Source organism: Pocillopora verrucosa, chromosome 2 (genome assembly GCF_036669915.1).
Source record: "Pocillopora verrucosa isolate sample1 chromosome 2, ASM3666991v2, whole genome shotgun sequence".
In the NCBI taxonomy this organism is placed as follows: domain Eukaryota; kingdom Metazoa; phylum Cnidaria; class Anthozoa; order Scleractinia; family Pocilloporidae; genus Pocillopora; species Pocillopora verrucosa.
In genome coordinates, this window is record NC_089313.1 from 6624367 (window position 1) to 6651660 (window position 27294).

A 27294-nucleotide genomic window follows, 5' to 3' on the forward strand; every position below is an offset into this window, starting at 1 on the left:
CTTAAATAAGAATTTTTTTTCATCATGGTTAACAGTCTTTATTAATACGCGTCAGTGGCAAAATAAAAAACGGAAAGTGAGAAAGGCTAACTGACTAAAGAAACGAGTGAGTAGCTTTCGTGCGACTCCCCGCTGACCAAACTGCGAACAACTTTGTACTTACCTCATCTGAATGAGTTAAAGTCGGTCATTAAGACTTGCAAGAAAAACTCCACTGCAATCTGGAATCTTATCAAGGCTTCTTTCAAAGTTGTTGTTATGAAGCGTGGGACGAAAGGATGAGAATCGTGAAAAATATCTTCAACGGAAGCCCAAACACAGGCCGTTTCCGAGACCACGTGATGTACCTCAAAGGTTTCAATATGATGGAAGTTGTAAGTAATTACGTAAGAGGCTGGCCAGCGGATTATTCAGGCGGCATTAAAGCTCGAAATAGAAAAAATCTATTGGTTGCCCGCAATTACCTCGACGACACAGGTATTTTTTTGTATACTCACAGAACAATCAACCCATGTCTCTATAATGGTTTGAAGAACGTTGTCATCTACAGAAATCACATTGTGCAACGAACCAATCCTGGTCATCTCACAAGTGGTATTTATTACGAGCCCCATGATATCGGGATAGATTGGAACATCACTTACTCCGCTAACGTATTTGAGATCGTTGGAGTAAGCGACCCCACTAATAACATATGTATCTGGCTGACCAATGGCGATCTTTCTCAACATCACGTGCTCCAAGACAACGTCTATTATGGTAGCAAAATGCCTGTGAAGCTGTATGCTGACGACAGTACTCCATTGCATGAAACAAAGAAAAACAACGATAGTATTACCAATTAATACAACTATCCGCTGTACAAGCTAAACATTCCCCCTTATTAGACGGTGCTAACATTTATTGTTATTTGATTATCGAACTTTATTTGCATTGGTGATCGAAGAATTATCCTTTAAGGATCACAGCGCTCCAGAAGGATTGGAGCGAGTGATGAAAGAATCAGTTTTTTCTAATTATAATCAAAGCGTTCTTAGATAAAAAGATGGAACCACTGTAAGTTGGGAACTTGCGCGAGAGATATTTTTGCCTGGTTGCCAAGAAGTTGCGACTTTGCGATCGTCGGTTAAAGGCATACGCTTTGATACTCGCGCCGTCTAACCTTCAAGCATTAAAACTTATGCCAAAATGCCTTCTGCAGCTGATTGAATGACTGATTGGCTAATTTATGACTTTATTTATTTACGGGAAAAAAGTTCCTTCAACTTGATTTATAAGTAAAATATCTAATTCTGCTTGGCTAATCTATCAAATAAAACAAGATAAAGCCTGTCATATACTAAGGCTGCTATTCTAAGATAGCGCGTCTCATTCGAAGCTGGGATGAAATGATCTGTGTTTGAGTTCATTTAAGGAAGCTGCAGAACTCAGATCTTGGGATAGGCTGTTACACACCTTTGCATCTTCGTAAGGGATATTCGTGTGGAGCTTTGCACGTCATCATTGATATAGCTACCAGCCTTTGATGATTTGATAATTAACACGACAGAAGTCAAAATTTGATTGGATTAAACTATTGTACACATCTGATATACGGCTGTAAATATATGAAAGTCATATATTTGAACTGCGGATAAAGACGTGAATATGAAAGTGATCTTCGCGGTAAAAAACAATACTTGAGCAGTAGTGAAAATAAGGCCTGAGTCCCGTTCAGGCCTTAATTTTTTTTAGGCCTTATTTTCACTACTGCTCAAGTAGTGTTCATTACTGCGAAGATCACCTTCATATTCACATCTAATATTACATCAGAAGGAATATGATTGAGAAGGGAATTGAGATGAGAATTTTGAGCCTGGTTACCAAGCTGAGACTTACGGTAACGATGGCAACAGGTAAGTTCGCCTCCATCGCGTTAATTGTAGTTTGATGTTTGAAGTTTATTAATTTATAAATACATGGCAGTTCGAAAACTAAATTGCGTATTTACACAATAAAAATTAAACTACACAAATCTAATCATTAACTAATCTATCTTAAATAAAAGGATGAAAACAAAATTTAAAATTTAAAAAAAAAAGCCCGCAGGAGATAAGGTGCCAAGAAAATTATCATAGGCTCCCTGACTTAAAACCAGTTTGCCATCACCTGAACCAGTTCGCCAACCTTCCTTGGGTCGAATTGATGTTTGTTATGCTTTCTCATTTTTCACTTAGGTCACATGATTTCTTTTGGCAATTACCAAAGCTCGAACGAGATGCGACTTTCCAACTAAATTAAATTTATAACCTGGTTTACCGAGATCAAGGACGCAAAAGCCGAGATCCCCACGAACATATCAAAATTTTTATAGAATGAACGATCGAGTGAAACTCGGAACCCGAGGCTTTCCGTTTGTTTTATTTATGTGAAGAGTCCTTAAGGTAGGCGTCAGTGCTTTCCGGTCATCTAAGGTCTTGCGACCTCTGAGGTAAAAGTTTTCAGAATAATGTATGCTAATGGCTGCAAAATTAATGATGTTAATTATTCTCGTCCGGTGTGCAGTACTCTTTTATCTCTGGCCACAGATTCTCATACATAGATTTTACTTCAGAAGCCAGCGGTACATGACGATCCCTGTAATCAAATCCTGGTGACATCTTCTCTGAGATCAACGTGAAAGGTGTTTCGCCCGGATACTTTTCATACTCGCTAGACTCGTCGATTAAAATTTTGGCTGCCTTAAGACAGCCACCTGGAACTCACGTCAATCACTTCTGAATGATAATGAGGGCACGGCGATCTGATTTTGTTTTTTTTTTTTAGAGCGCTAATTACCACTTAACGACGATCTGATGATCTGATTCGACAATGTTTATTTTTTAAACAGATAAGGATATAACTCCGAGCCAACTTCGGGATGCACTTTTTCTTTTTTAAATTACAAACATCAACGCTGTTTACTTATGTTACCACTCTGCCTCTCTTCCTGCCACTCGAAGTCCTTGGCTGTTTACAACCTTTTTCTAAGTTTAATCTTCTTCAAGTAGAGTTATCTTTAAGATAATATTCAAGGGGCTCGTTTTCATTTAATAAATGTTTACAAAAATGACTGTCGTTAACCATGCAAGTTATAATAATTTTTCTTTGATTCTCTCACTCCCAGGAGTGTTAAGACATCATTTCTCCTTACTAATCACCAGAACTTCATCGCCAGAATTTTTTTGATTATAAGACAAGTATCAAGTAACATGGGTTGAGGAGAAACGATCAAAGAAATGCGCTGAAAGGCATTGAGAAACAAAACAACTTTCTTGCGATCATAGCGTTTGTTGATGTTTTTGCTTAATTTGAGATTGCCCTTTCTGTAATTACACAATGAAATAACGGATAGAGTATTTTCTCCACTTATTCTATTTGTTTATCCAGCTAAAAGTCTCTAAGGTCTGTTTACTTCGAGATATTCTCATCTTTTTTCCTGTGACAAACGTAAAAAACAATTATAAATAACACAATCAACATTTCTTAAATAAAGCAAATACAGTTATACCAGGCGTAATATGTAGGCAAATGTACACTTGTATCTGATTGGCAGAGAGACGCTTTCGAAATTCTATATTTTACACCTAACTGGGAGAATAAATTGTTACTCTTTGAAAGAAACAAAAAAAAGTTATAAAACTAGCCTTGATATTCAAGGTGACAAAGGATAACTGCCGACAGTCAGCGAACAGTAAGTCATAGCCACCTTCACATTTAATTTAACTTTAATTTATGAAATACCTGTTCTCATCAAGTCTTACCTCTGCTTGTCAAACTCGAGCCTCACATCTCCAATCAGCGTAAACGAAGCTCACTCAGACACTTCGCTTAAGCCATTTTTCCTCATCCACCTCATGGCCTGATGAAGGGATTCAATGGCACTTTCTCCTTCAACAAGGTGTTTGTAGAACCGACTCATCAGCTTCTCTGTTGCTTTGTCTGAAATGGCCCACAGCGCAGCCAACACCGAGCGAGCACCGGATCCTAAGAACGCACGGGCTATTCCTATAACTCCCTCGGCTCTTATCTCTCCACTTCCACTGTGACAGCAGCTAAGTACCACCAGTTTAGCTCTGACTTTCACTCGTGAGACATCAGCCATCGTCAACATGTAATCTTCCTTTGGTTGGGTAGCGTTTCCACTGTTGGAAGTAGGAACGGGGGAGAGGGCAATTTCTCCCCTTTCGGCGTCACCATGGGCAGCAAAATGTATCAGGCTCACTGAACTTATTCGCTCAAGCACCGCCTGCCTCGTTGCTTTCTCTCCTACTAGAGGCGGAACACCCACCAGTCGTCCGACCATCTCCGCTTCCTTTCTTGCACCTGGCAATGGTGGCAGCCAATCAACCTTGGGATTGCCTATTATCAAGGCATCAGTGTTGCTGTGATAGTCCTGTGGACTATCTCGAATGATCTTGAGTGTTGTCAAAGAAGGAATGACACGGATCCTATGAGTCTCCGACAGGTATTCGGCTCCCTCCTTTTCACTCAGGGCAGCTAAGGGAAGTTTGTACAAACTGCGGTCAGGAACAATAATGACTTCAGGATCCTCAAGCAAATCATAAACAGGGGCAATAAACATTTTGTAACACAAAGATAGACTTGAAATGACCTCCTTGTCCTCGTCCTCGTCCTCGTCCTCCTCCACGAGTCGCATTCTTGCTAGGCTCTTTTGTTTGGGGGAGAGAGGTTCCAATTCAACCATATTTAAAGACCGATCTTCACAATCTTCAGCGGGCAAAATACCAAGACTCCGGAAACTATCAGCCAAAAACTCACTCAGAGGCAAATCTTTGGGCAACCCAGCCTGAACTAGATTCTCTTCTAGTAATCTTTTATAGTGAAGGACTCGACTTGTTTTCAAGATCCACAAATGCAGAACATTATGAAAATAAGAAATGTACAAACAAGCACAGTTATTTTTCTTTCTAAGACTGTTTTCAATGCCAAACCAAGATTATGGATCAGCAGAAATCTGCGTTTCAAGCGAGTACTTCTCTGTCATCAAGTCTGATAGACCTCTCGCTCGACCCAACTCCTCAACATAAAGAGCTTCAAGAACATTTCCGGTATCACAAAGCAGAGTACTAAGTTGCTTGTAGGGAAATATTCCTGAGTACTCCAGAAGTGATGTTTTAAACTCATCATTGGCTCCCAAGAAATATCTCAGCTCCTCGTACTTTTCAATGCACAAATGAAGACATACAAGGGAGTCTGATTTTATTTTGAAATGAATACAAAAGGGCGTAATATTGAAGGATTCGGAACTCTTGTCTTCTGTCTCCAATATCTCTGGATATGGATAAAGCTTTCTCCAAGCATACTTCCGAAACGTCATAATTTCCAACAATTGCAGAGAGATGTCCAAGGTTTGCAAGATGTGATGCTTCCCCTTTCTTATCACCAATATCAATTCCGATGACAAGCGCTTTTTGGAGATACTCTTTAGCCTTGTCGTATTCTCCGAGCGACTGAAACACAGTAATTAGGTTTGCATAACATTCTCCTTCTCCTTTTTTGTCGCCAATTTCAGTTGTGATGACAAGCGCTTTGTGGAGATACTCTTGAGCCTTGTCGTATTCTCCGAGCGACTGAAACACAGTACTTAGGGTTGCATAACATGCTCCTTCTCCTTTTCTGTCGCCAATTTCAGTTGTGATGACAAGCGCTTTGTGGAGATACTCTCTAGCCTTGCCGTATTCTCCGAGCGACTGAAACACTTTACTTAGGTTTGCATAACATGCTCCTTCTTCATTTCTGTCGCCAATTTCAGTTGTGATGACAAGCGCTTTTTCGAGATACACTTTAGCCTTGTCGTATTCTCCGAGCGACAGAGACACAATACCTAGGTTTCCATAACATGTTCCTTCTCCATTTCTGTCGCCAATTTCAGTTGTGATGACAAGCACTTTGTGGAGATACTCTTTAGCCTTGTCGTATTCTGCGAGCGACTTAAACACGGCACCAAGGTTTACGTAATAGGATGCTTCTCCGCTTTTGTCGCCAATTTCGGTCGATATGATAAGGGCCCTTGCAATATATTCCTTCGCTTTTAGGTTTTCGCCAAGTTTATAAAACAGAATTCCATACTTGCTGTAGAAGACATGCAGTTTCCTGCCGTATCTTGCCGCATTTACGTCGTCAGAGATATGACGATATGCGCTGTAAAGAACTGTATAGATGTCGCTGTCAAATTGTAGTAGCACTGAATCAAATTGATCTTTGCTGTTTTGACCGCTGTTATTTAGCAAAATTAAACATTCGTTGCATATCTCAATGGCTTTCTGAATGTGATCGGAGTTTAGCAGGAACAGGGCTACTAGTAAGGCGATGTTGATGGAAGTTATCATGGCTTCTGCCGTTATTTTTCCATTGCCATCCTCTCCTGTTATTAGGGAAACATTGTTTTTAGTAACACAAGTTAACTTAACGATTCGATAATCTGGATCCATAATGAGTCACTACAAAGAGGAACCTATATGTGAAGCCGATTTGATTACAACTGGAACCTTTTTATAACGAGCTTAAAGTGTTAGAATTCACAATATTAACTACGTTTGTTTCGTTTGTTTATCTTATCAATTAAGAAAAAAGTTACGCGTGCTTGAGTTTGATTAATGGTCGTGTGTCGGGTGTCTCGCCATCAATTAGGTGGTTTTCGAAAGGTCGCAGGTTTTCTAAAAGAATAAGAAGAATCAATTCTTTCACTACAATGTTCTGGGAACATTTGAAAATGTTTTTCTAGCAGTTTATCACCAAGTCAGGTCAGTATTGGTTTGCTTGCTACTGGATAACCATAAAAACCAGTACTACCCGTCTCATGGGTCGGGAAGTCGACTCAACCGGCAACCCCGCCCCATAGAGAGCGTGGAGGGTGAAACTGGGCATCCTGACAGAACTAAAAACAATATCTGTCTTAAGGTCTGTGGTGGACCACTCCCAGTTACTCGGGGTAAGAATGGACATCCTTGTAGATGATCAACACTTCTGTCGTAAGGTTTGTGGCGGACTTTTGCAAGTCGGTGCATCGTGCAATGCATTTCAAAAAGAGCGGAGACAAACTAACCAATCATTTGGTTAGTTACTGCAACAGATGATGGAGTCAGTTTGTCTTGGCCTATCCTTGCCACTGAAACACCTTCATCTGCCGATAATGTGCTGCTAATCCAGCTAGAGCTAGCAGTGCTTCAGTTCTTTGCAAGCAGTTTCATGAAATGGTCAGTCAGAAAACAGCTCATACCGGCTCGGACGTCGCCCGGGTTAACAGGGACGAGGAACCAGTGCCAATCAACGACAGAATAATGACTATGAGACTCCCACTACAGCGAAAGATGTATGCCACTTTCCTCAGCGTGTATGCCCCAACAATGACCAACACAGGGGAGGTGAAAGAAGATAAAGGTAAGATTCTCGCACGCGTACTTCTGAACAGGCTCAATCAACACACCTGATTTTCTGCTTGAGATAGGTTCAAGAAAAGTGTATCGAACAGAACATGCCACTTTTTGTAGTCTTCATTGACTTCGGTAAAGCCTTCGATACTGTATCGCGACAAGGACTTTGGCAGGTACTCAAGAAATATGGCTGCACAGAGATGTTTGTCAACGTGATCGAGGCACTCCATACAGGTATGTAAGCTAACGTGGCAATGAGTGGTTCAGTGTCTGAAGACTTCTCAGTAAGCAACGGGGTTAAACAAGGGTGTGTACTGGCGCCTACACTCTTCTCGCTACTATCTGTCTGCGATGCTTGAGATGGCCTTCAAAGACACTTCAGAAGGAGTATACATTCAAACAAGGTAAGAAGCAGACCTGTTCAATGTGGCACAGCTTAAAGCTAAGAGTAAAACATCGACGAAGGTAGTAGTAGAAATGCTCTTTGCCGATGAAAGTCCCTAGCTGCACACAGTGCATGCGCAGAAGATATGCAATCTTCATTGGAGAAATTTGCGAGAACAGCCGATCAATTCAGCCTCAAAATCAACAGCGAGAAGACAGAATTCCCTTACCAACCGCCAAAGTTCCAGTTTTCAACATCACTACTAGAAGAGATCAGCACTGGTACAGAATCACTAGTCAAGTGTAAGACTTTCAAGTACCTCGGGAGTACTGTTTCAGAGAATGCATGGCTGGAGGATGAACTATCTCTCACAATGGGAAAAGCAAGTTCTGCGTTCGGAAACTTGAGAGAGAGACTGTGAAATAAACGACATGTGTCTGTTCGTGTGAAATGCAAAGTGTACAGAGCGTCAATACTGGCTACTCTATTGTACGGTGTTGAGACTTGGACTGTCTGCTAATACAGATGAACCTAAAATGGCCCGGCCATGTTGAGAGGATGGATCACCAACGTCTCCTTAGGCAGCTACTTCATTGACAGTTATGCGAAGGCAAACGCAATCAGGGTAGACCAAGGCTGAGATTCAAAGACACTGTTAAAAGAAACCTGAAGAAGTTGGATATAGACAAGAGTTCCTGGCAGCGGAAAGTGAAGCTGCGTGAAGGAATCTGAAAGAAACAGTCATTGTCGCCCCCGACAAACTGCAGTGATTATGATGATCACTAAATAATGAGCTTACTTATTTCAAGTACATGGGTAAAAACCAATCTATTGGTAACTGATGAAGATGATTGCCAAGATTTGAGGTAATAATGGTTTGAAAAATTCGGCTTGTCACCTTTCATTTTATTTGAGTCGTAATTTTTGCTGCGAAACACGACATGACTTAAAAGTCACAGGACAAAAACAAAAAGCACAGCATCTACCATAACTTTTCCTATGAGAAATTTCCCCATTCATAGTTTCTATAAATAACATAAATCAACGGGGTAAGTTTCTAAAGAAACTTTGGTGGGGTATTACAAAATAATTTGGCTTTACCAACTGAGTTGGCAATGTAAATTGGCCATCGTAATGAGTTTCTGAAGCTGACGTTTCGAGCGTTAGCCCTTCATTAGAGCATTTGATAATCTTGGGAAACCAATGATGTTGTATTGCCTGTATTCTCCAAAGAAACCAGCAGAGAGTGGCCTGCTGTATCAACATTATACATCGTTTTTTTTTCCATCTGGATGTTTACTGGCTGTCAGAGCGTATTTACAATGAAGCCTCTTGGGATCAAGTTATATGCAGTCGAGTTTAAAGCGTTCTATTCTTAGGCTAACAAGAAAGATAACCTTTTGCTACAACTTCCTGGAAAATTGCCTGACAGTCCGCAATAAGGCCTGAATGATTTAAAATTTTGTTGCAGCGGGTTATTACCAAGTAACAAGCCTACTTATCAGATAAATTTCAGTGAAAACGAATCTATTCTTAGCTGATAAGAATGATGAACAATATGTGAGACCACAAAGCTTTGAAGTCCAGCATCGCGACGAATTCATTTATTTGTGCGTGATGATCGACTGATTGTCTTCGTGAACTTTCCATTTTCTAGCGGGTGTGATTTGCATGATCGAAGCCAATAATAACAATAATAACAATAATAATAATAATAATAATAATAAGCTAAATGACTGTATTTCATTTGGCACGTCACACTTTTCTAGCTAACGATGGATTTATGCATCTAAAAATCAAACATCTTACTCTGTTTAACCGAAAACGTCAAGCTACATTGTTCATCCCTCTTAGAACGGTTTAATTTGCATCACGAGATCGATCAGATCGAGAGTACAACTAAGGCCTCTGTCTTTAAACAGTAAGCTACCTGTGCGTGAAAACTGACCCGTAGTACTTATGAACTTTTCATTTATTTTAGGGTGTGATTTGCATGATCAAAGACAAAAATCAGTAACTGTTCTAATAGATAAAAACGGACGGAGTGAATCGGTAATTTGCTTGAAAATAACCACATCACTGGTCTTACCTTTGAAGGCGTTAATCCAGTGACGGAACAAGCAAATGACATCAGGGATAGGAGGTGGCTTGACTTTCAGTAATTATCAATAGTTATACTTAATAGTCCTTCATATTTCTTTTGAGGAGGGGAGAGGTGGAGGAAATGGACTGGACTACAGTTACGTTGTAAGATGCGCGCATCCGGAAGACACTTTCCTGAAACTCCCAACGGCAATTCGCGCTGCTTTAACCTTTTTGTTTTCTCTTTTCCTCAAACAACTGCGAGAAGCTTGCAACAAGAGGGCACTAACACCGAGCGATGATTTGAATGATAGTAATTATATGTGACTTAAGTTCTTCCTTGACTTCGAGATATATCTAACAATTGCAAGCTTGATGAGCTTGTTTCCCGTTTAATTAATTATTAATGTCAACAATACCTGATTTAACCCTGAGCGAAATTCTGGGAAATTTCATTTTCGAAGCTTACACGGTCATAGCCAAACAAGTCGCATTTGAGAATTATGGGCTCACTGTAGTAGAGGGAGGGTCTCAATGGGGTGATGGTTTTTACGGCTAACGGTTAAAATTTTGGTCCTGTTACAGCTGACGATTAACATCATTCCATGAGTTGTTACCAGAAATTGTTTTTTTTGAGGTTAAATTTTTTTTATGACTTATGGTCAAAATTTTACAATTTTTAGCTTAACGCTTAAATATTTTTGACTTTTTCATTGCTGTTGGTTAACCCCATTGAAACCCCCCTAGAAGTATACGACGTCTTAAATCAGTGGTAAATAACTGACATCAAAAAGGTTTTTACCGTGATTGTTTGCTATCATATGCAACTGACACCATAGATATTTCACAGGTTATGTACTATTTATTAGAATCTGAGGAGTTGAGAAAATTTTTTAAATAAGAGAGGATGCCTCTCTAAGTATCAAGAGGGTCGCAAAGGGATGTTGCCATGGCTTTTACGGCTAACAGTTAATATCTTTCCATTGTTGTCACCAGAAATGTTTTTTACGGTTAACTCTTTTGCCAATAACGGTTAAAATTTGTCAATTTTCATGCCTAACGGCTAATTTTTTGGCCGTTTTACGGCCAACGGTTAACCTTATCAAGACCCTCTATCAAACACTGTTACCGCCAATTTGTGATTAGGAAAAATGACAACTGTGATCAAAAGTTTTTAATGAGAGGGAGATATGGAGAGCGAATCAGCATTTACTCAAAAGATTTAAGTGTTCTAACTCAAGCGAATGAATTTCAATTTTGTACGTCACAACTTTATAACCAATGACGGAATTGAACATGTAAAAATAACTTACTTCAATCTATTTTAACAGGAAACGTCCGACTTCTGTGTCCATCCCTTTCAAAGATTGGAATTTCATTACAAGATCGATACCAGTAGAACTAAAGCTTCTTCCTTTAAACGGTAAGCTATCTATGCGCGACAATCAACTTTTCATGAACTGATGTGGAAAATCGATCAACAGTTTACTCCGCAGTGAATCTATTTCGGTTTTGCACGTCACACTTTTATAATAACAGATCGACCATATTTGGTTCCACATACTGTTCTTTACAACGTGATCAATTCTCGTAACTTAACATCGAGTTACAAAACGCCTGACGCTTTCATGAATTAATCGTTTGCTTTTTCTCGAGATGTGAGCTCGAGCCGCCTCCACTGACATCAGTAAAGGACATTCTGCATGATAAATATGTCATAATATTGGATTGATTTTAGTTTTTGATCACGTGATTGTGGAAACCATCAGTTTCTCAAATTAAACAATGGTTAACCATCTTAGCTAATGAGGTTGAAATATATTGTATAAAACCTTAACGGTTTGAAGAAAGCCATTTGACGGTGGAGATATGAAGCATCCGATCAACGGAAAAGTACGCTTATACTATGTATGCAATAACATTGAATTTAAGAAGTTTTTAGTTCTTCTGAGAATTTTAAAACATCTCTCCTCGTGAGCGCCCAGTGTCATGACTCATCTTCTTATGCGAGACTCTTATGCGCTTATACAGACAAAAAAAAAAAGATTTGTCCTCGTATGCCCGTCTATTGCGTCCTGTTTAGGTCAAAATTTTCAACAGTTATTGGTTATATGATAAACTGCTCATTGACTGAGTTTGGTTGAGCAGGACGCGAAAATATTTGGCTCTCGGTCATCAAGCAAGGACCTTGCTGCGCTCCTACCACTCAATCAATAAGTACACAGTACTTCGGTTTTGTACGTCACACTTTTATCGCCCATTGTAATTGAACATGAAAAATGAAAAGTTTTATTCTATTTTTAATGGGGAACGTCAAGCTTAAGTGTTGAGTCTTTGAAAAGTTTGATTTACATCACAAGATTGATCACAGTACAACCTAAGTTTCTTTCTTTAAATGGTAACCTATCTTTGCGTGACAATCGACTCCTTGTCTTCGTGAACTTTTTATTTTCCAGCGGAGGTGATTTCCATGACCGAGGCCCGAATTGCTATAAAAAAAAAAACTGAGTGACTATATTTCGGTTTAGCACGTCACACTTTTCTGACTAATGATGGATTTTAGCGTCCAAAAATGAAACATCTTACTCTGTTTAACCAAAACATCAGGCTTTAGTGTTCATCCTTTTTGGAACGGTTGGATTTGCTTGAAGAGATCGATGAGATCGAGAGTACAACTAAAGCTTCTGTCTTTAAACAGTAAGCTATCCGTGGTGAAAATTGACTCATTGTACTCATGGACTTTTCATTTTCTTGTGGGTGTGATTCATAAATTAATGGTTTGTTTTTTCTCGAGACGCGAGCCTGATGTCAGCCTCTGCTGACATCAGTAAAGGATATTCTGCATAATAACTATGCCTTGATATAGGATTGAGTTAAGTTTTTGATCACGTGATTGCGGAAACCGTTATTTTCTCAAATTAAACAATGCTGAGCAATCTTAGCTAATGAGGCTAAAATATATTGTATAAAACCCTTACGGTTTGAAGAAAGCAATTTTACGGTGAGGATATGAAGCATCCGTTCAACGGAAAAGTACGTTTATACTATGTATGTAATAACATTGAATTTAAGAAAGTTTGAGTTTCTCTGAATTAAAACATCTCTCTTCGTTAGCGCGCGGAGTCACTACTTATCTTTTTATGCGAGACTCTGGCGCTTAAACAATGTATAATGCTTTACCTTGATTTAAATAAAATACCTTTTTTCAAATTGACAATTACATACGTTTAGTTTTTATACAATAGATGATGAAGATCTACCTGAAGGACCACCCCCTGCAGGCAGTGATTTAGGTAAGTGTCAACGGTAATATTTTCTTTTCTTCTATAATGCTATGATTCCACAAAATGCTATCCACCTGTAAACAGTGAGTAGTCTTTCACCTCTGTAGGAAGTTGGAAAAGTGACACCATAGCCTCCTTGAAATACAACTTTCCTGTTAAAGTCTAAGCAATAAGAAATGATGTCTGGTTAGCAAACTGTTTTTCCTTTGACCATTTCCAGTAAAGTAGAAGTTCATAATTTTGCAATGTTACCATCACTTGGTTCAATATTGTCACTTCAGAGAAACCTTTTCTAATACAGTTATATAACTTGTGCAGTATTTTTAATAAACTTGTTCAAACCAAGTATTGTTTTTTTCATAAAATAGATGTGGACAAAAAAATAATAAAAAAGAGAATGTGTGGAAGAAGTGGAATGGTGAAGTAAAGTAAATAGTAACCTAACAACAACTGACATTACAATAAACTGGGCTAACATTTGTTTTCGATGCCATTTTCCACAGTATTTAGAAAATCTTGAATTTATCATGCTCATGCGAAAAGAAGTTAAATTTTAGAAACAGTATGGGGCCCAAGAAATATTTTTCAATCTGTAACAAACAGAGATTATTCCATGGAAAGTGTGCACAAATGAGATTTATTGCATCAAACAAAAATTAACATGTGAGCCTAGTGAACAAGTGAATTTTTTTGATCAACGCGACAAGTGGATAAAAATTGTTCAAGCATTTTCCATGGTATGATGCTTCCATTTCATACATACCAAAATTTTCTTTTACTGTCCAACAAAGATTGGAAGCTAACAACTGAGAAAATGCATTGTTCGTTTCATTAAAGCCACAAATGATACTACTTAACAGCGTAAATCCCTATTTGTATTAAAATAAATTCCATTTCTAAACAATTCTCAAATAGAAGATTAAATAATTTTTCAAAGATTTAGAGGTGAGAAGGAAAAAAAAAGGTGATACTATATGATTATTTTTGACTGTTGACAAAGAAATTAAAGTTTAATATAGATCAAATAAAAAACCCTTTGAAGGTCCATTGCAACAGTTTCCAGCACATACACATATACAAAGACTGTTTTATTTCCAATCCAACAAAAGCTGCCATAAGCAGGCATTGAAAGATAAAAATCTATGATAATACAAATAGGGATTTTAGGACAAAAGGGTAATTTATTTAGATCTTGTGAGTATAGTTGTCAGTTGGGTAACATCTCCTTGCAAGTGTATTGCCTTACCTCAACTTTTCATTTTTTTTTCTATCAAAGAAATAAAAAATGTTTCAACTTAGGAGGGAGAGGCCACTCCTACACGGTGGATGTGGTGACCATGCCCACCACGTCAACCATATTAAAAATATAAAATATGAATCAAAATGAAATCAACTGTCTCTCATTCATTTTATAAATGTAAATTTGCAGCAGATTAATTCAGCCATAACTGCAAATGATAACTTCTTACCAAGCCTGAGGGCCATACAAGAGAACATTTTCCTGAGTTCCTCACAAAAACAACGGATGGCCAATATTCCTTAGTAGAATTTGAGCAAGAAAAGTTAGCAAGTGATTCATCACATTGCAACTGGACTAAACTTTTTAGTTTTAAATTTGGTGCCTTTCAAAACAAAAATACATGGATTATGATCGTTTCACAGGAAACGGTCTGCATGGAAAAGTGCAGAACAAGTAAGAACCAGATCGTGCTGGTAATTACCTCCATACTACCGTAGTTATTCGGTTATAAGGCGCACTCGGCTATAAGACGCACCCCCAATTTGGCAATTTCATTATTGCATGAAGATTTTAGATATATGAAAATTCACATATTTGCACTGCGGTGGAAAGATGAAATTAGGAGACCCTCGCAGCTAAGAACACTACTGAAACGAGTAGTTGTAAATAAGACCTGAAAAAAATTTCAGGCCCGTACGGGATTTGAACCCATGACCTTTGCGATACCGGTGCAGCGCTCTACCAATTGAGCTAACAAGCCAACTGGGAGCTGGTTAATGAATTGGGTCCAAATAAACATCAAAGTGAATGAAGATTTTAGATATATGAAAATTCACATATTTGCACTGCGGTGGAAAGATGAAATTAGGAGACCCTCGCAGCTAAGAACACTACTGAAACGAGTAGTTGTAAATAAGACCTGAAAAACGGGCCTGAAATTTTTTTCAGGTCTTATTTACAACTACTCGTTTCAGTAGTGTTCTTAGCTGCGAGGGTCTCCTAATTTCATTATTGCATGTTTTCAAACTGAAAATATCGCTAAAATACTTGGTTATAAGGCGCATCGTTGTTTGGGGAGTAAAGATTGGTCAAGTTTATTGTAAATTCTTTCATAAACTTACAAAAAAGCGAAAAAGTCGCGTATTGATTTTAGTTTACCGTTAATTAACAAAAGCAGAATTGTCGCACACGCGACCACGCGCACAAACAAAAGCCTTGATTAAACAAAAGCAAAATGTCACACACATAAACAAAAGCCGAAAAATGTCACACATTTAATCACAGTGATAAACAAAAGGCAAAAAAGGTCACACATTTAATGACAACCTATCGGTACACATTAATTTTTAGCCTTCCCTCTCGGGAAACATGGTTTTAAAGTATAAAAACAATTCGATCAACAAAATCAGTAGTAGCAAATTTACTTCACCTGGTGAACATTATCTTGCGAAGTCTACATTCAGCACAATCATGCCAAACACTCGCCATCATTCTTACGATCTCAACTTTAAGTTGAAAATCGTAATTGAAGCTGAAGCTGTTAACAACAATCGAGAGAGAGCGAGGGAATACGGAATTTCCGAATCAATGGTTTGGAAGTGACGCAATAGTAGGACATCTTGTATCACCTTGTCAAGCGCGCTTCCATGGGCTGTTACCGACCAAAAGATCCCGAACTTCATCAACCGTAGGCCGACTGGTTCAGTGATCAAAGGAGCCAAGGTAAGCAAATGCCTTCTTGTCTAATACATTAAAGTTCACACGGCAACCTGGACAATCAGACATAGTTTGATGCCACTCTGGTTTGCAGATTTAATGAATGTAACTGAAGTTACAATTCATAGACCAAACGTTTTTCTGACGAGGTGTAAATAAGCGTCAGGAAGCAAACCGCCATCGTCACGATCCAAACCTCCTCCCATTCAAAACGATGTTTACAATGCTCTTATAGCTCTCAAAAAAGGATCCGGACAGGCTCGTATTATCTGCTGACAAGGGTAATTGTGTTGTGGTAATGGACAAACAGCAATATCACGACAAAGCTTTGACTCTGCTTAATGACAAGAGTACGTATGCTGTCTTAAACTCTGATCCTACCAGTAAAAAAAATGTTGCTTGATTTGCAAAAAGCTGGTAAAATTAGTGACTCTACGTACAAAATATTATACAGTAGTGACGGCTTATGTCCACGTTTTTATGGCTTACCTAAAATTCATAAACCGGGAATTCCTTTGAGACCAATTGTCTCTTTTGTTAATTCTCCGACTTATGCAATTTCTGGTTTTCTTGCGAGAATTTTGTCGCCTGTTGTTGGGAATACTGATTACACTGTCAAAAATTCCTGCGAATTTGGGGATTTCATAAAAGATAAACTCTTAACGCTTGTGAAGAATTAGTATCTTTCGACGTTGTTTCGCTCTTCACTAAAATCCAAATGGGCAAATGGCTATATAAAAACTTTTCTCCGTAACTGCCAAAAACCAGTTACAAATAGTAACGCTCTTGATGAAGACCAGAAGAATCAGCGACTGGTTTTGCTGTTATTCCTTACATACAGGGTGTTACGAATCAACTTATTCTACAACAGATGAACTCTTTATTCCAAGACAGGATTACTTCCATATTTCAGAGATCTAACTCATAGCCAATTGGCAGAGATTTTTCTGCATTTAAGAGTCGACAAGCTTCGCGCAGGGTGCATAGCACAAGTGGCAAGTGACCAGTTAAAAATTGAAGTATCGACATGCCCGCATGACACTCCCGCCATCTGCAAGCGATTTTAAACTTCTGTCTCCAAAGATCAGTTCTGGCCAGGATATACTTTTTGGCGATGTGATTTTGAATGTGACATTTCCACATCAGCGTGTTCTTGAGCTTTTGTAAAGCCGGAAGTGATCCTTCTCTACTGGAGCAGATAACTTCAGACACGTATTTCTCCAGAAGTTCGTCAGGTATACTCTTTCCCCTCTTTTAGTCGTATTTTTAAGCTCTGTACGATTTTTTTTAAATGTGAAGTGCTTCGGACCTATTTTGAGGATGCGCAACGCTTCTCCTTTTGCGAATCCTATCTTAACGCCACTTAAAAAGTGTTTACGTGCCGGCACGACTCCTGCTAGGCGTTGAGTAAGTATAAACGAATCTCTCCGCAGTTATCCGTATCCGTATAAGGTATTCTTAATAACTAAACCTTACAAAAGGCTTGAAAACACAAAAATTAAACCAGATTGTCTACTACTACTGTCTTAACTTTACTGAATTCGTTTTGCTCAAAAGCCTTACGTAGGTCAACATTGTTTCGTGTCTAATATAATTTTTGCGTGAAAAACAAAAAATTGTTGAGTACATAATCATTACTGCCTCCTGAGAATATTAGAAAAGAAAGCAGCAAAAATTGGAATAAATCTCCCCTAACCTGGGATAGCTCTTTTTTTTTAATGTCGATGAAATACTGGATAGAGTATTTTCTCTACTTATTTCTATTTAATTTATCCATCTAAAAGTCTTTTAACTCTGTTCCCTTCGAGTACTTGTCATTATTTACTCTATCGGGGTCTTTTTTCCTGCAAGAAAAAAATTGAAATAACCCAATTTATTATTACCTCAATTAATATTTTGGATATAAAGCAAACACAATTACACCAAGCACGATATATAAAAATAATTGGCTATTACTTGTGTCTCGTTGGTAGAGAGGCATCTGTGAGATTCTATATTTTACACCAGAGAGCAAAGATAGTAACTCTTGAAAAAGGAAAAAAAAGGGTGTGTAAATATATATCTATATATATATATTTACATATATATATATATATAACCATCCTCACATCTAATTTAACTTTAATTTATGAAATACCTGTTCTCACCGAGTCTTGCCGCTGGTTGTCAAACTCGAGTCTCACATCATCTCCAATCAGCGTAAACGAAGCCCAGTCAGAGATTTTGTTCAAGGGGTTTTTTCTCATCCACTTCATGGCCTGATGAAGGGATTCACTGGCACTTCCACCTTCAATGAGGTGTTCGTAAAACCGACTCATCAGCTGCTCTGTTGCTGAGTCTGGAATGGCCCACAGTGCAACCAACACCGAGCGAGCACCGGATCCTAAGAACGCACGGGCAATTCCTATAACTCCCTCGGCTCTTATCTCTCCACTTCCACTGTGACAGCAGCTAAGTACCACCAGTTTAGCTCTGACTTTCACTCGTGAGACATCAGCCATCGTCAACATGTAAGCTTCCTTCGGTGGGAGAGCGGTTTGACTGTTGGGACAGGGATTGGGGGAGAGTGCAATTTCCCCTCTTTCCGCGTTACCATGGGCAGCAAAATGTATCAAGCTCACTGAACTTATCCGCTCCAGTACCGCCTGCTTCGTTGCTTTCTCTTCAACTAGAGGCGGAACACCCACCAGTTGTCCGACCATCTCCGCTTCCTTTCTTGCAGCTGGCAATGATTGCAGCCAATAAACTTTGGGATTGCCTATTACCAAGGCACCAGTGTTGCTGTGATAGTCCTCTGGACTATCTTGAATGTTCTTGAGTGTTGTCAACGAAGGAATGATACGGATCTTATGAGTCTCTGACAAGTATTCGGCTCCCTCCTTTTCACTCAGGGCAGCAAAGGGAACTTTGTACAACCTGCGGTCAGGAACAATAATTACTTCAGGCTCATCAAGCAAATCATAAACGGGGGCAATGAACATTTTGTAACACAAGTATAGACTTGAAATCATTTCTCCTCGTCCTCGTCCTCGTCCTCGTCCAAAAAGTCGCAATCTTGCTGAGCTCTTTTGCGCGGGGGAGAGAGGTTGCAATTTAATCGTATTTAAAGACCGATCTTCACAATCTTTAGTGGGCAAAATACCAAGACTCCGGAAATTATAATCCAAAAATTGACTCACAGACAAATCTTTGGGCAACCCAGCCTGAACTAGATTCTCTTCTGGTGATACTCTTCTATAGTGAAGGACTCCACTTGTTTTCAAGATCCACAAATGCAGACGATTCTGAAAATAAGAAATGTACAGACAAGTACAGTTTCTTTTCTTTCTTAAAATGTCCTCAATGCCAAACCAAGATTGTCGATTAGCAGAGATGTGCGTTTCAACCGAGTACTTTTCTGCCATTAAGTCTGATAGGCCTCTAGCTCGACCCAACTCCTCAACATAAAGAGCATCCCGAGCATTTCCGGTGTCACAAAGCAAAGTAGATAGCCGCTTGTAGGGGAATATTCCTGTGTCCTCCAGAAATGATGTTTTGAACTGATCATTGGCGCCCAAAAAATATCTCAGCTCCTCATACTTTTCAATGCACAGGTGAAGACACGACAGAGAGTCTTTGATTTTATCTTGACATAAATACAAAACGGCGTAACCTCGGAGGATATATAACTCTCCTCTTCCATATCCAATATCTCTGAATATGAATAGAGCTTTCTCCAAGCATACTTCCGAAGCTTCAAAATCACCAACAGTTTTAAAAAAATTTCCAAGGTTTCCGTAGTCAGTTGCCTCCCCTTCTCTGTCGCCAATTTCAGTTCTGATGACAAGCGCTTTTTGGAGATACTCTTCAGCCTTGTCGTATTGGCCAAGCGACTGAAACACAGTACCTAGGTTTCCATAACATGATGCTTCCCCTCTTCTGTCGCCAATTTCAGTTCTGATGACAAGCGCTTTTTGGAGATACTCTTCAGCCTTGTCGTATTGGCCAAGCGACCTAAACACAGTACCTAGGTTTCCATAACATGATGCTTCCCCTCCTCTGTGGCCAATTTCAGTTGTGATGACAAGCGCTTTTTGGAGATACTCTTCAGCCTTGTCGTATTGACCAAGCGACGTAAACACAGTACCTAGGTTTCCATAACATGATGCTTCCCCTCCTCTGTCGCCAATTTCAGTTGTGATGACGAGCGCTTTTCGGAGATACTCTTCAGCCTTGTCGTATTGGCCAAGCGACCTAAACACATTACCTAGGTTTCCATAACATGATGCTTCCCCTTCTCTGTCGCCAATTTCAGTTGTGATGACAAGCGCTTTTCGGAGATACTCTTCAGCCTTGTGGTATTGGCCAAGCGACCTAAACACAGTACCTAGGTTTCCATAACATGATGCTTCCCCTTCTCTGTCGCCAATTTCAGTTCTGATGACAAGCGCTTTTTGGAGATACTCTTCAGTCTTGTCGTATTGGCCAAGCGACCTAAACACAGTACCTAGGTTTCCATAACATGATGCTTCCCCTTCTCTGTCGCCAATTTCAGTTCTGATGACAAGCGCTTTTTGGAGATACTCTTCAGCCATGTCGTATTGACCAAGCGACCTAAACACAGTACCTAGGTTTCCATAACATGATGCTTCCCCTCCTCTGTCGCCAATTTCAGTTGTGATGACGAGCGCTTTTCGGAGATACTCTTCAGCCTTGTCGTATTGGCCAAGCGACCTAAACACAGTACCTAGGTTTCCATAACATGATGCTTCCCCTTCTCTGTCGCCAATTTCAGTTCTGATGACAAGCGCTTTTTGGAGATACTCTTCAGCCTTGTCGTATTGGCCAAGCGACATAAACACAGTACCTAGGTTTCCATAACATGATGCTTCCCCTTCTCTGTCGCCAATTTCAGTTCTGATGACAAGCGCTTTTTGGAGATACTCTTCAGCCTTGTCGTATTGACCAAGCGACGTAAACACAGTACCTAGGTTTCCATAACATGATGCTTCCCCTCCTCTGTCGCCAATTTCAGTTGTGATGACGAGCGCTTTTCGGAGATACTCTTCAGCCTTGTCGTATTGGCCAAGCGACCTAAACACAGTACCTAGGTTTCCATAACATGATGCTTCCCCTCCTCTGTCGCCAATTTCAGTTGTGATGACAAGCGCTTTTCGGAGATACTCTTCAGCCTTGTCGTATTGGCCAAGCGACCTAAACACAGTACCTAGGTTTCCATAACATGATGCTTCCCCTTCTCTGTCGCCAATTTCAGTTCTGATGACAAGCGCTTTTTGGAGATACTCTTCAGCCTTGTCGTATTGGCCAAGCGACCTAAACACAGTACCTAGGTTTCCATAACATGATGCTTCCCCTTCTCTGTCGCCAATTTCAGTTCTGATGACAAGCGCTTTTTGGAGATACTCTTCAGCCTTGTCGTATTGACCAAGCGACCTAAACACAGTACCTAGGTTTCCATAACATGATGCTTCCCCTCCTCTGTCGCCAATTTCAGTTCTGATGACGAGCGCTTTTCGGAGATACTCTTCAGCCTTGTCGTATTGGCCAAGCGACCTAAACACAGTACCTAGGTTTCCATAACATGATGCTTCCCCTCCTCTGTCGCCAATTTCAGTTCTGATGACAAGCGCTTTTCGGAGATACTCTTCAGCCTTGTCGTATTGGCCAAGCGACCTAAACACAGTACCTAGGTTTCCATAACATGATGCTTCCCCTTCTCTGTCGCCAATTTCAGTTCTGATGACAAGCGCTTTTTGGAGATACTCTTCAGTCTTGTCGTATTGGCCAAGCGACCTAAACACAGTACCTAGGTTTCCATAACATGATGCTTCCCCTTCTCTGTCGCCAATTTCAGTTCTGATGACAAGCGCTTTTTGGAGATACTCTTCAGCCTTGTCGTATTGGCCAAGCGACGTAAACACAGTACCTAGGTTTCCATAACATGATGCTTCCCCTCCTCTGTCGCCAATTTTGGTTGTTATGGCAAGGGCCCTCTCAAAATATTCCTTTGCTTTTAGGCTTTCGCCAAGTTTATAAAGCATAATTCCATACTCTCTGTATAAGGCAAACAGTTTCCTTCCGTATCTTTCCGCACTTATGTAGTCAGAGATATGACGATAAGCGCTGAAAAGAATGGTATAGATGTCGCTGTAAAATTGTAGCAGTGCTGAATCAAATTGGTCTTTGCTGTTTTGATCGGTGCCATTAAGCAAAATCAAACATTCGCTGCATATCTCAATGGCTTTCTGAATGCGATCTGAGTTGAGCAAGAACAGGGCAACAAATAAGGCGAGGCTCATGAAAGGTGTCATGGCTTCTGCTGTTAGGTTTCCATTGCAATCCTCAACTGTTATCAGGGAAACATTATTTTTAGTAACACAATACTAAATGGTCGATAATCTTGATTAATAACGAGTCACTTCAAACAGGAACACACATGTTAAGTTACAAAAACGGGCTGGGTCGATTACACCCGGAAACTATTTGTAACAAGCTGAAAGTGTTAGAATTCACAATATCCACTTAAAAACAAAAAAGTGAAGAAGTCGGTTGGTCAACTTTTTATTTTCCTCAAGTTGAGATTTTTGCAGAACATTACATGACTTTAAAGTCATTGGACAAAGATAAAAAAAACTGACAGACTTTATCTTAACTTTTGCAATGAGAACTTTCCACATGCATAGTTTCTGTAAACAACGGGGTAAGTTTTTGAAGAAACTTTGGTGGGGTATTAAAAAACTATTTGGCTTTACCAACTGAGTTGGCAATGTAAATTGGCCATGATAATGAATTTCAGCCGTCGTTTACTTCCGTTTGAAAAATGTCATTAACCAAGTTCACTGTGCATTTGTCATGGAAGAAGCAAGTCCCATACATGAAATTTCAATTCCAATATTGGAACTGACAGTCAGTGTTATCTGAGTAAGGCTCTCCAGAATTATTGGAGAAGAATTGGAAATGACAGCAGACCAAGTTTACTACTGAACTGACTCAGCTTCCGTGTTGAAGTACATCAACTTTGTTAACTCGCAGGTAAGCGAACCGTAGAAACTAGACTTAACTCACTGGGTCACTGTCGTAAATAATAGCGGAGCTCGCAGAGCGTAGCCCCAAAATTATGCAAAATAGTAGTAGCCCATCAAGCCGAAAAAATTTGGATGTACGACCGTACGACCGTACAAGGTGCTTCTTTTAACATGCGTGGTCAGCTGTACCGCGGGTACGCCAGCGCCACGGCTTTGTCCAGTAGTTCAGTGGTCAGTGCACTGGGCTGCGAGTTGGGCGACCCGGATTCTAGTCCTGGCCGGGGCAAGGCGTTGTGCCCTTGAGACGTGCGGGGAAAAAAAATACGAGCTCCGCTTTTAGGCTTGGCTAAATCTATATATTATACTTTGACCTAAGTTTTTTGGTTCCTTCATCTCGTCACGTGATGTAAAAGAAACATTTTGCCCTTAGGTCGAATTATATTCCTACCGATTTCTGTCTTTCATCTTTTTGTGAGTGAACGTTAAAAGCCAAAAATCTATTATGTACATCTTCGATGTTGGAGCAGTCTGAAGATTAGTGAAAAGTCTTACAAACTTCAAAGAGAACTTAAAGATTATCCGCAAATGGGCTTATAGGAATGACAATGGAATTAATTGTAGTTTTAAAACAGTTACAATTGGAATATAATAAATCAATGTTAAGAAAGCTCATACAGGTTATAAACAAATAGATACCAAATGATAATCGCATAAAAAAAAATAAATTACTAAGAGTTTTGGTTTTAATATTCAGTTTTTTCTACCTTTGTTCACATTTCACTCAGGTGATAGACAGTTGTGCCTGACTTAAACTACATTCATATTTGAAAATCAAAAAGTTTCATTGTTACTAAGAATTTGTCACAGGATTTGTGATCGAACTAGAACTTCTGGTCTTTCTAATCGTATGAGGAAACTAAAAAAATTTCTCTTCCCAGTGTCTCAACTTTCTTAAGGCAGATAATTAGGAAACCGGAAACAGAAAGAAATGGGAAAAGAGAGTCCCTTCTTAATTTATAATGAAGCTCATTGATTCAATTAATGAAGAAGATTGAAGAATAAGAGGCTTGGTTATATCATGTATTGTGAGGTAAGGAAGCTACCTTTTCTCAAAGGAAACAAACTGCTGCCATGTGTCATAGCCGGACTCGCCGATTTATTTTTGAGGCATTATTCGCTTTGATTAAAAACAAACAAAAAAGACCAGAATAAAATACAAATTCAGCTAATGAAAAATCGATGGAAATCAAAAGAAATCAGAAAGGAATCAGAAAGGAATAGTCTACAATATAAGTTCTAGTTTCCCCATTCTTAGTTTATTGATTTTGTTAAACCGGCTGTCAAAACGTATGTGCAATGCAGACCATTAGGATCACTCTATTTTATTTCTTATTCATGAATAATACAAGAATGATTAATGAGAAAATTGCTCTAGTTTTCTCGGGCTATTCGACAGTTTAAATAATAACCGTCCAAAATGTTTGTACTGGAAATTCCCTCGCTCGATTTTATTGCAACACCGTTCTTTTGGTTCATTACCGAGATGATCACACAATTGTCCAGATGATGCCCTACCGTCGATTGCATTTACCTTTCCAAGGTGATGTCACTAAACTTCTGGATAAAAAGAAAAGCCTGCAAGATTTGGCCGAATTACCCTTAATCTATCCCCTTTCAGTTATGTTGGTGTTAATGCCTATTTAGCCACCAGAAATTCATTGTAAAGGACAATAAAATTTCTATTAGTTCAGCCAATTCCTTGAGCACGCAGATCGCCAAGTGATGTTCATTATGTTATTTCATAATTTTTCTTCCTGTGACAACTCGTTCTCCATAATATTCAGTAGAGTAGTCTGGTGGTTATTAGTATGTCGTCAATATGAGCGTTCACTTATCTCACGGACGGGCGGAGATTGTATGCTTGGCTTGTAAGGGTCATAACTTTTTAGGGACTGGCCAAGGGGGGAACTGGTAAGTCTACTGTGGTAAGGGAAGTCATCAACAATTATCGAGCGGCTGGAAAAGGTTTCTGTGATATGTTCCAGTGGTATAGCATGCACGATCCTGGTGCCGCTTCTATCGTGCATTCCTATTATGGATCAGGAATTGCAGACCTATCACGGGGACAGCTGTCTGCTTGGTTGATTGGGACGCTCGATTAATGCGAGGTGTCATCGTGGGGATGGGAATAACAGCGATGGCAAAGTACGCTTAAAACGGCAGAAATCGCCAGAAACTAATATGGACACACAAGATGTGTGTACTTTTATTGATTTTACGTGTTAAATGTTGATTTCTTGAAATATTTCTCGTGATAACTCGACCATATTTCGCTCCCCATTCTATTCTTAATAACGTGTACAACGCTCATAACTTCGCTCATAACTTAATACATAAGTCACACAACCCGTGACGCTATCATGAATTAATCGTTTGCTTTTTCTCGAGACGTGAACTTGGACCAGTAAAGGACATTCTGCATCATTAATATATCTTTATATGGGATTGATTTTAGTTTTTGATCACGTGATTGTTGAGACCATCAGTTTTTCAAATTAAACAATGCCTAACAATATCTTAACTACTGAGGTTGAAATATATTGTATAAAACCTTAACGGTTTGAAGAAAGAAATTTAACGGTGGAAATATAAAGCATCCGTTCAACGGTAAGATACGCTTATACTATGAATGCAATAACAGTGAATTTAAGAAAGTTTCACTCCTCTGAGAAAATTAAACCATGTCTCTTAGTGAGCGCGCAGCCTCACAACTTATCTTCCTGTGCGAGACTCTGGGGCTTAAACGGAAAAAAAAGAAACAGATTACGGCTTTAGAAAAATATGTACCGCAGAACCCGCCGTTAGTATCCAAAGGTTTAAGTGAAGGGTATTTCGACAATGAAACGCTTGTGTACAAGTAGAAATATGGCATTTCGAATCTAGTGCGATCTCTGAATCATTCGTTCAACCCTCCCAAACAGATTCAAGTTGATAGCTGATGTAGATTCATAGCCACTAGAAAACCACCTGATCAAGCACCACGGATTTCCTTCAGCGAGGGACAGTCCACAACATAAATAAAGGTCTGATTTTAGTTTTATGATCATCAATTTCTCAAATTGAACGATACTCAATAACATTAGTTAATGAGGATAAATTAAACGGTATAAAGCTACAGAGATTTTAGAAGACCGCTGGATAACGAATTTATTTCACTGTAGTGGCGATTCAATCGCGCCATCAATCTTATTCGTTATAGGAAATGTCAGGCTTTAGTGTTTACCCCTTTGAAAGGTTTGATTTTCATCACAAGATCGATCCTAAGTTTCTTTTTTAACGCTAAGCTATCTTTGCGTGATAATGGACTCATTGTCTTCGTGAACTTTTCATTTTCTAGCGGGTGTGATTTGCATGATCGAAGCCAAAAATACTAAAAAAAACTTAGTGACTGTATTTTGGTTTGGCACGTCACACTTTTCTAACTAATGATGGATTTGAGCATCCAAAAAGGACACATCTTACTTTGTTTTTTCGAAAACGCCAGGCTTCAGTGTTCGTCCCTTTTAGTTCTTTAGGATTTGCATCACGAGATCGATAAGATTGAGCGTACAACTAAAGCTTCTGTCTTTAAACAGTAAGCTATCTGTGCGTAAAAACTGACCCATTGTACACGTGAACTTTTCATTTTCTTGAGGGTGTGATTTGCATGATCGAAGACAAAAATAGCAACTGAGATAATTGATAAAAAAAAAAAAAAAAAAAAAAAGAAAACGGACGGAGTGGATCGGTAATTTGCTTGAACATAACCACATCCACTGGTCTTACCTTTGAAGGTGTTAATCCAATGACTGAAATATGGCAACAAGTAAATGAGGAGGTAGCTTGACTTTCAGTAATAATCAATAGTTATACTTAATAGTCCTTCATATTTCTTTTGAGAAGGGAAGAGAGGTGGGGGAAATGGACTGGACTACAGTTACGTTGTAGGATCCGCGCATCCGGAAAGGACTTTCCTGAAAACTCTCAATGGCAATAGTGCTTTTCAACCTTTTTGTTTCCTCTTTTCCTCAGACAATCGCAAGAAACTTGCAACTAGAGGGCACTAACACCCAGCGATCATTTGAATGATAAAAATTATATATGGCTT

At 39.3% G+C, this 27294-nt stretch overlaps 1 protein-coding gene across 1 annotated transcript in view; it reads right to left on the reverse strand.

The window, feature by feature from the left end:
* Window positions 1–20096: 20096 nt before the first annotated feature.
* LOC136279032 (tetratricopeptide repeat protein 28-like) overlaps window positions 20097–27294 on the reverse strand; it is a gene marked incomplete at its 3' end in the record, with an annotated part of 66197 nt that continues 58999 nt past the window's right edge. Inside the window, exon 4 of the mRNA XM_066162386.1 lies at window positions 20097–21915. Coding sequence (XP_066018483.1) covers window positions 20097–21915 — 1819 coding nt within the window. The remainder of the gene's footprint in view (window positions 21916–27294) is intronic.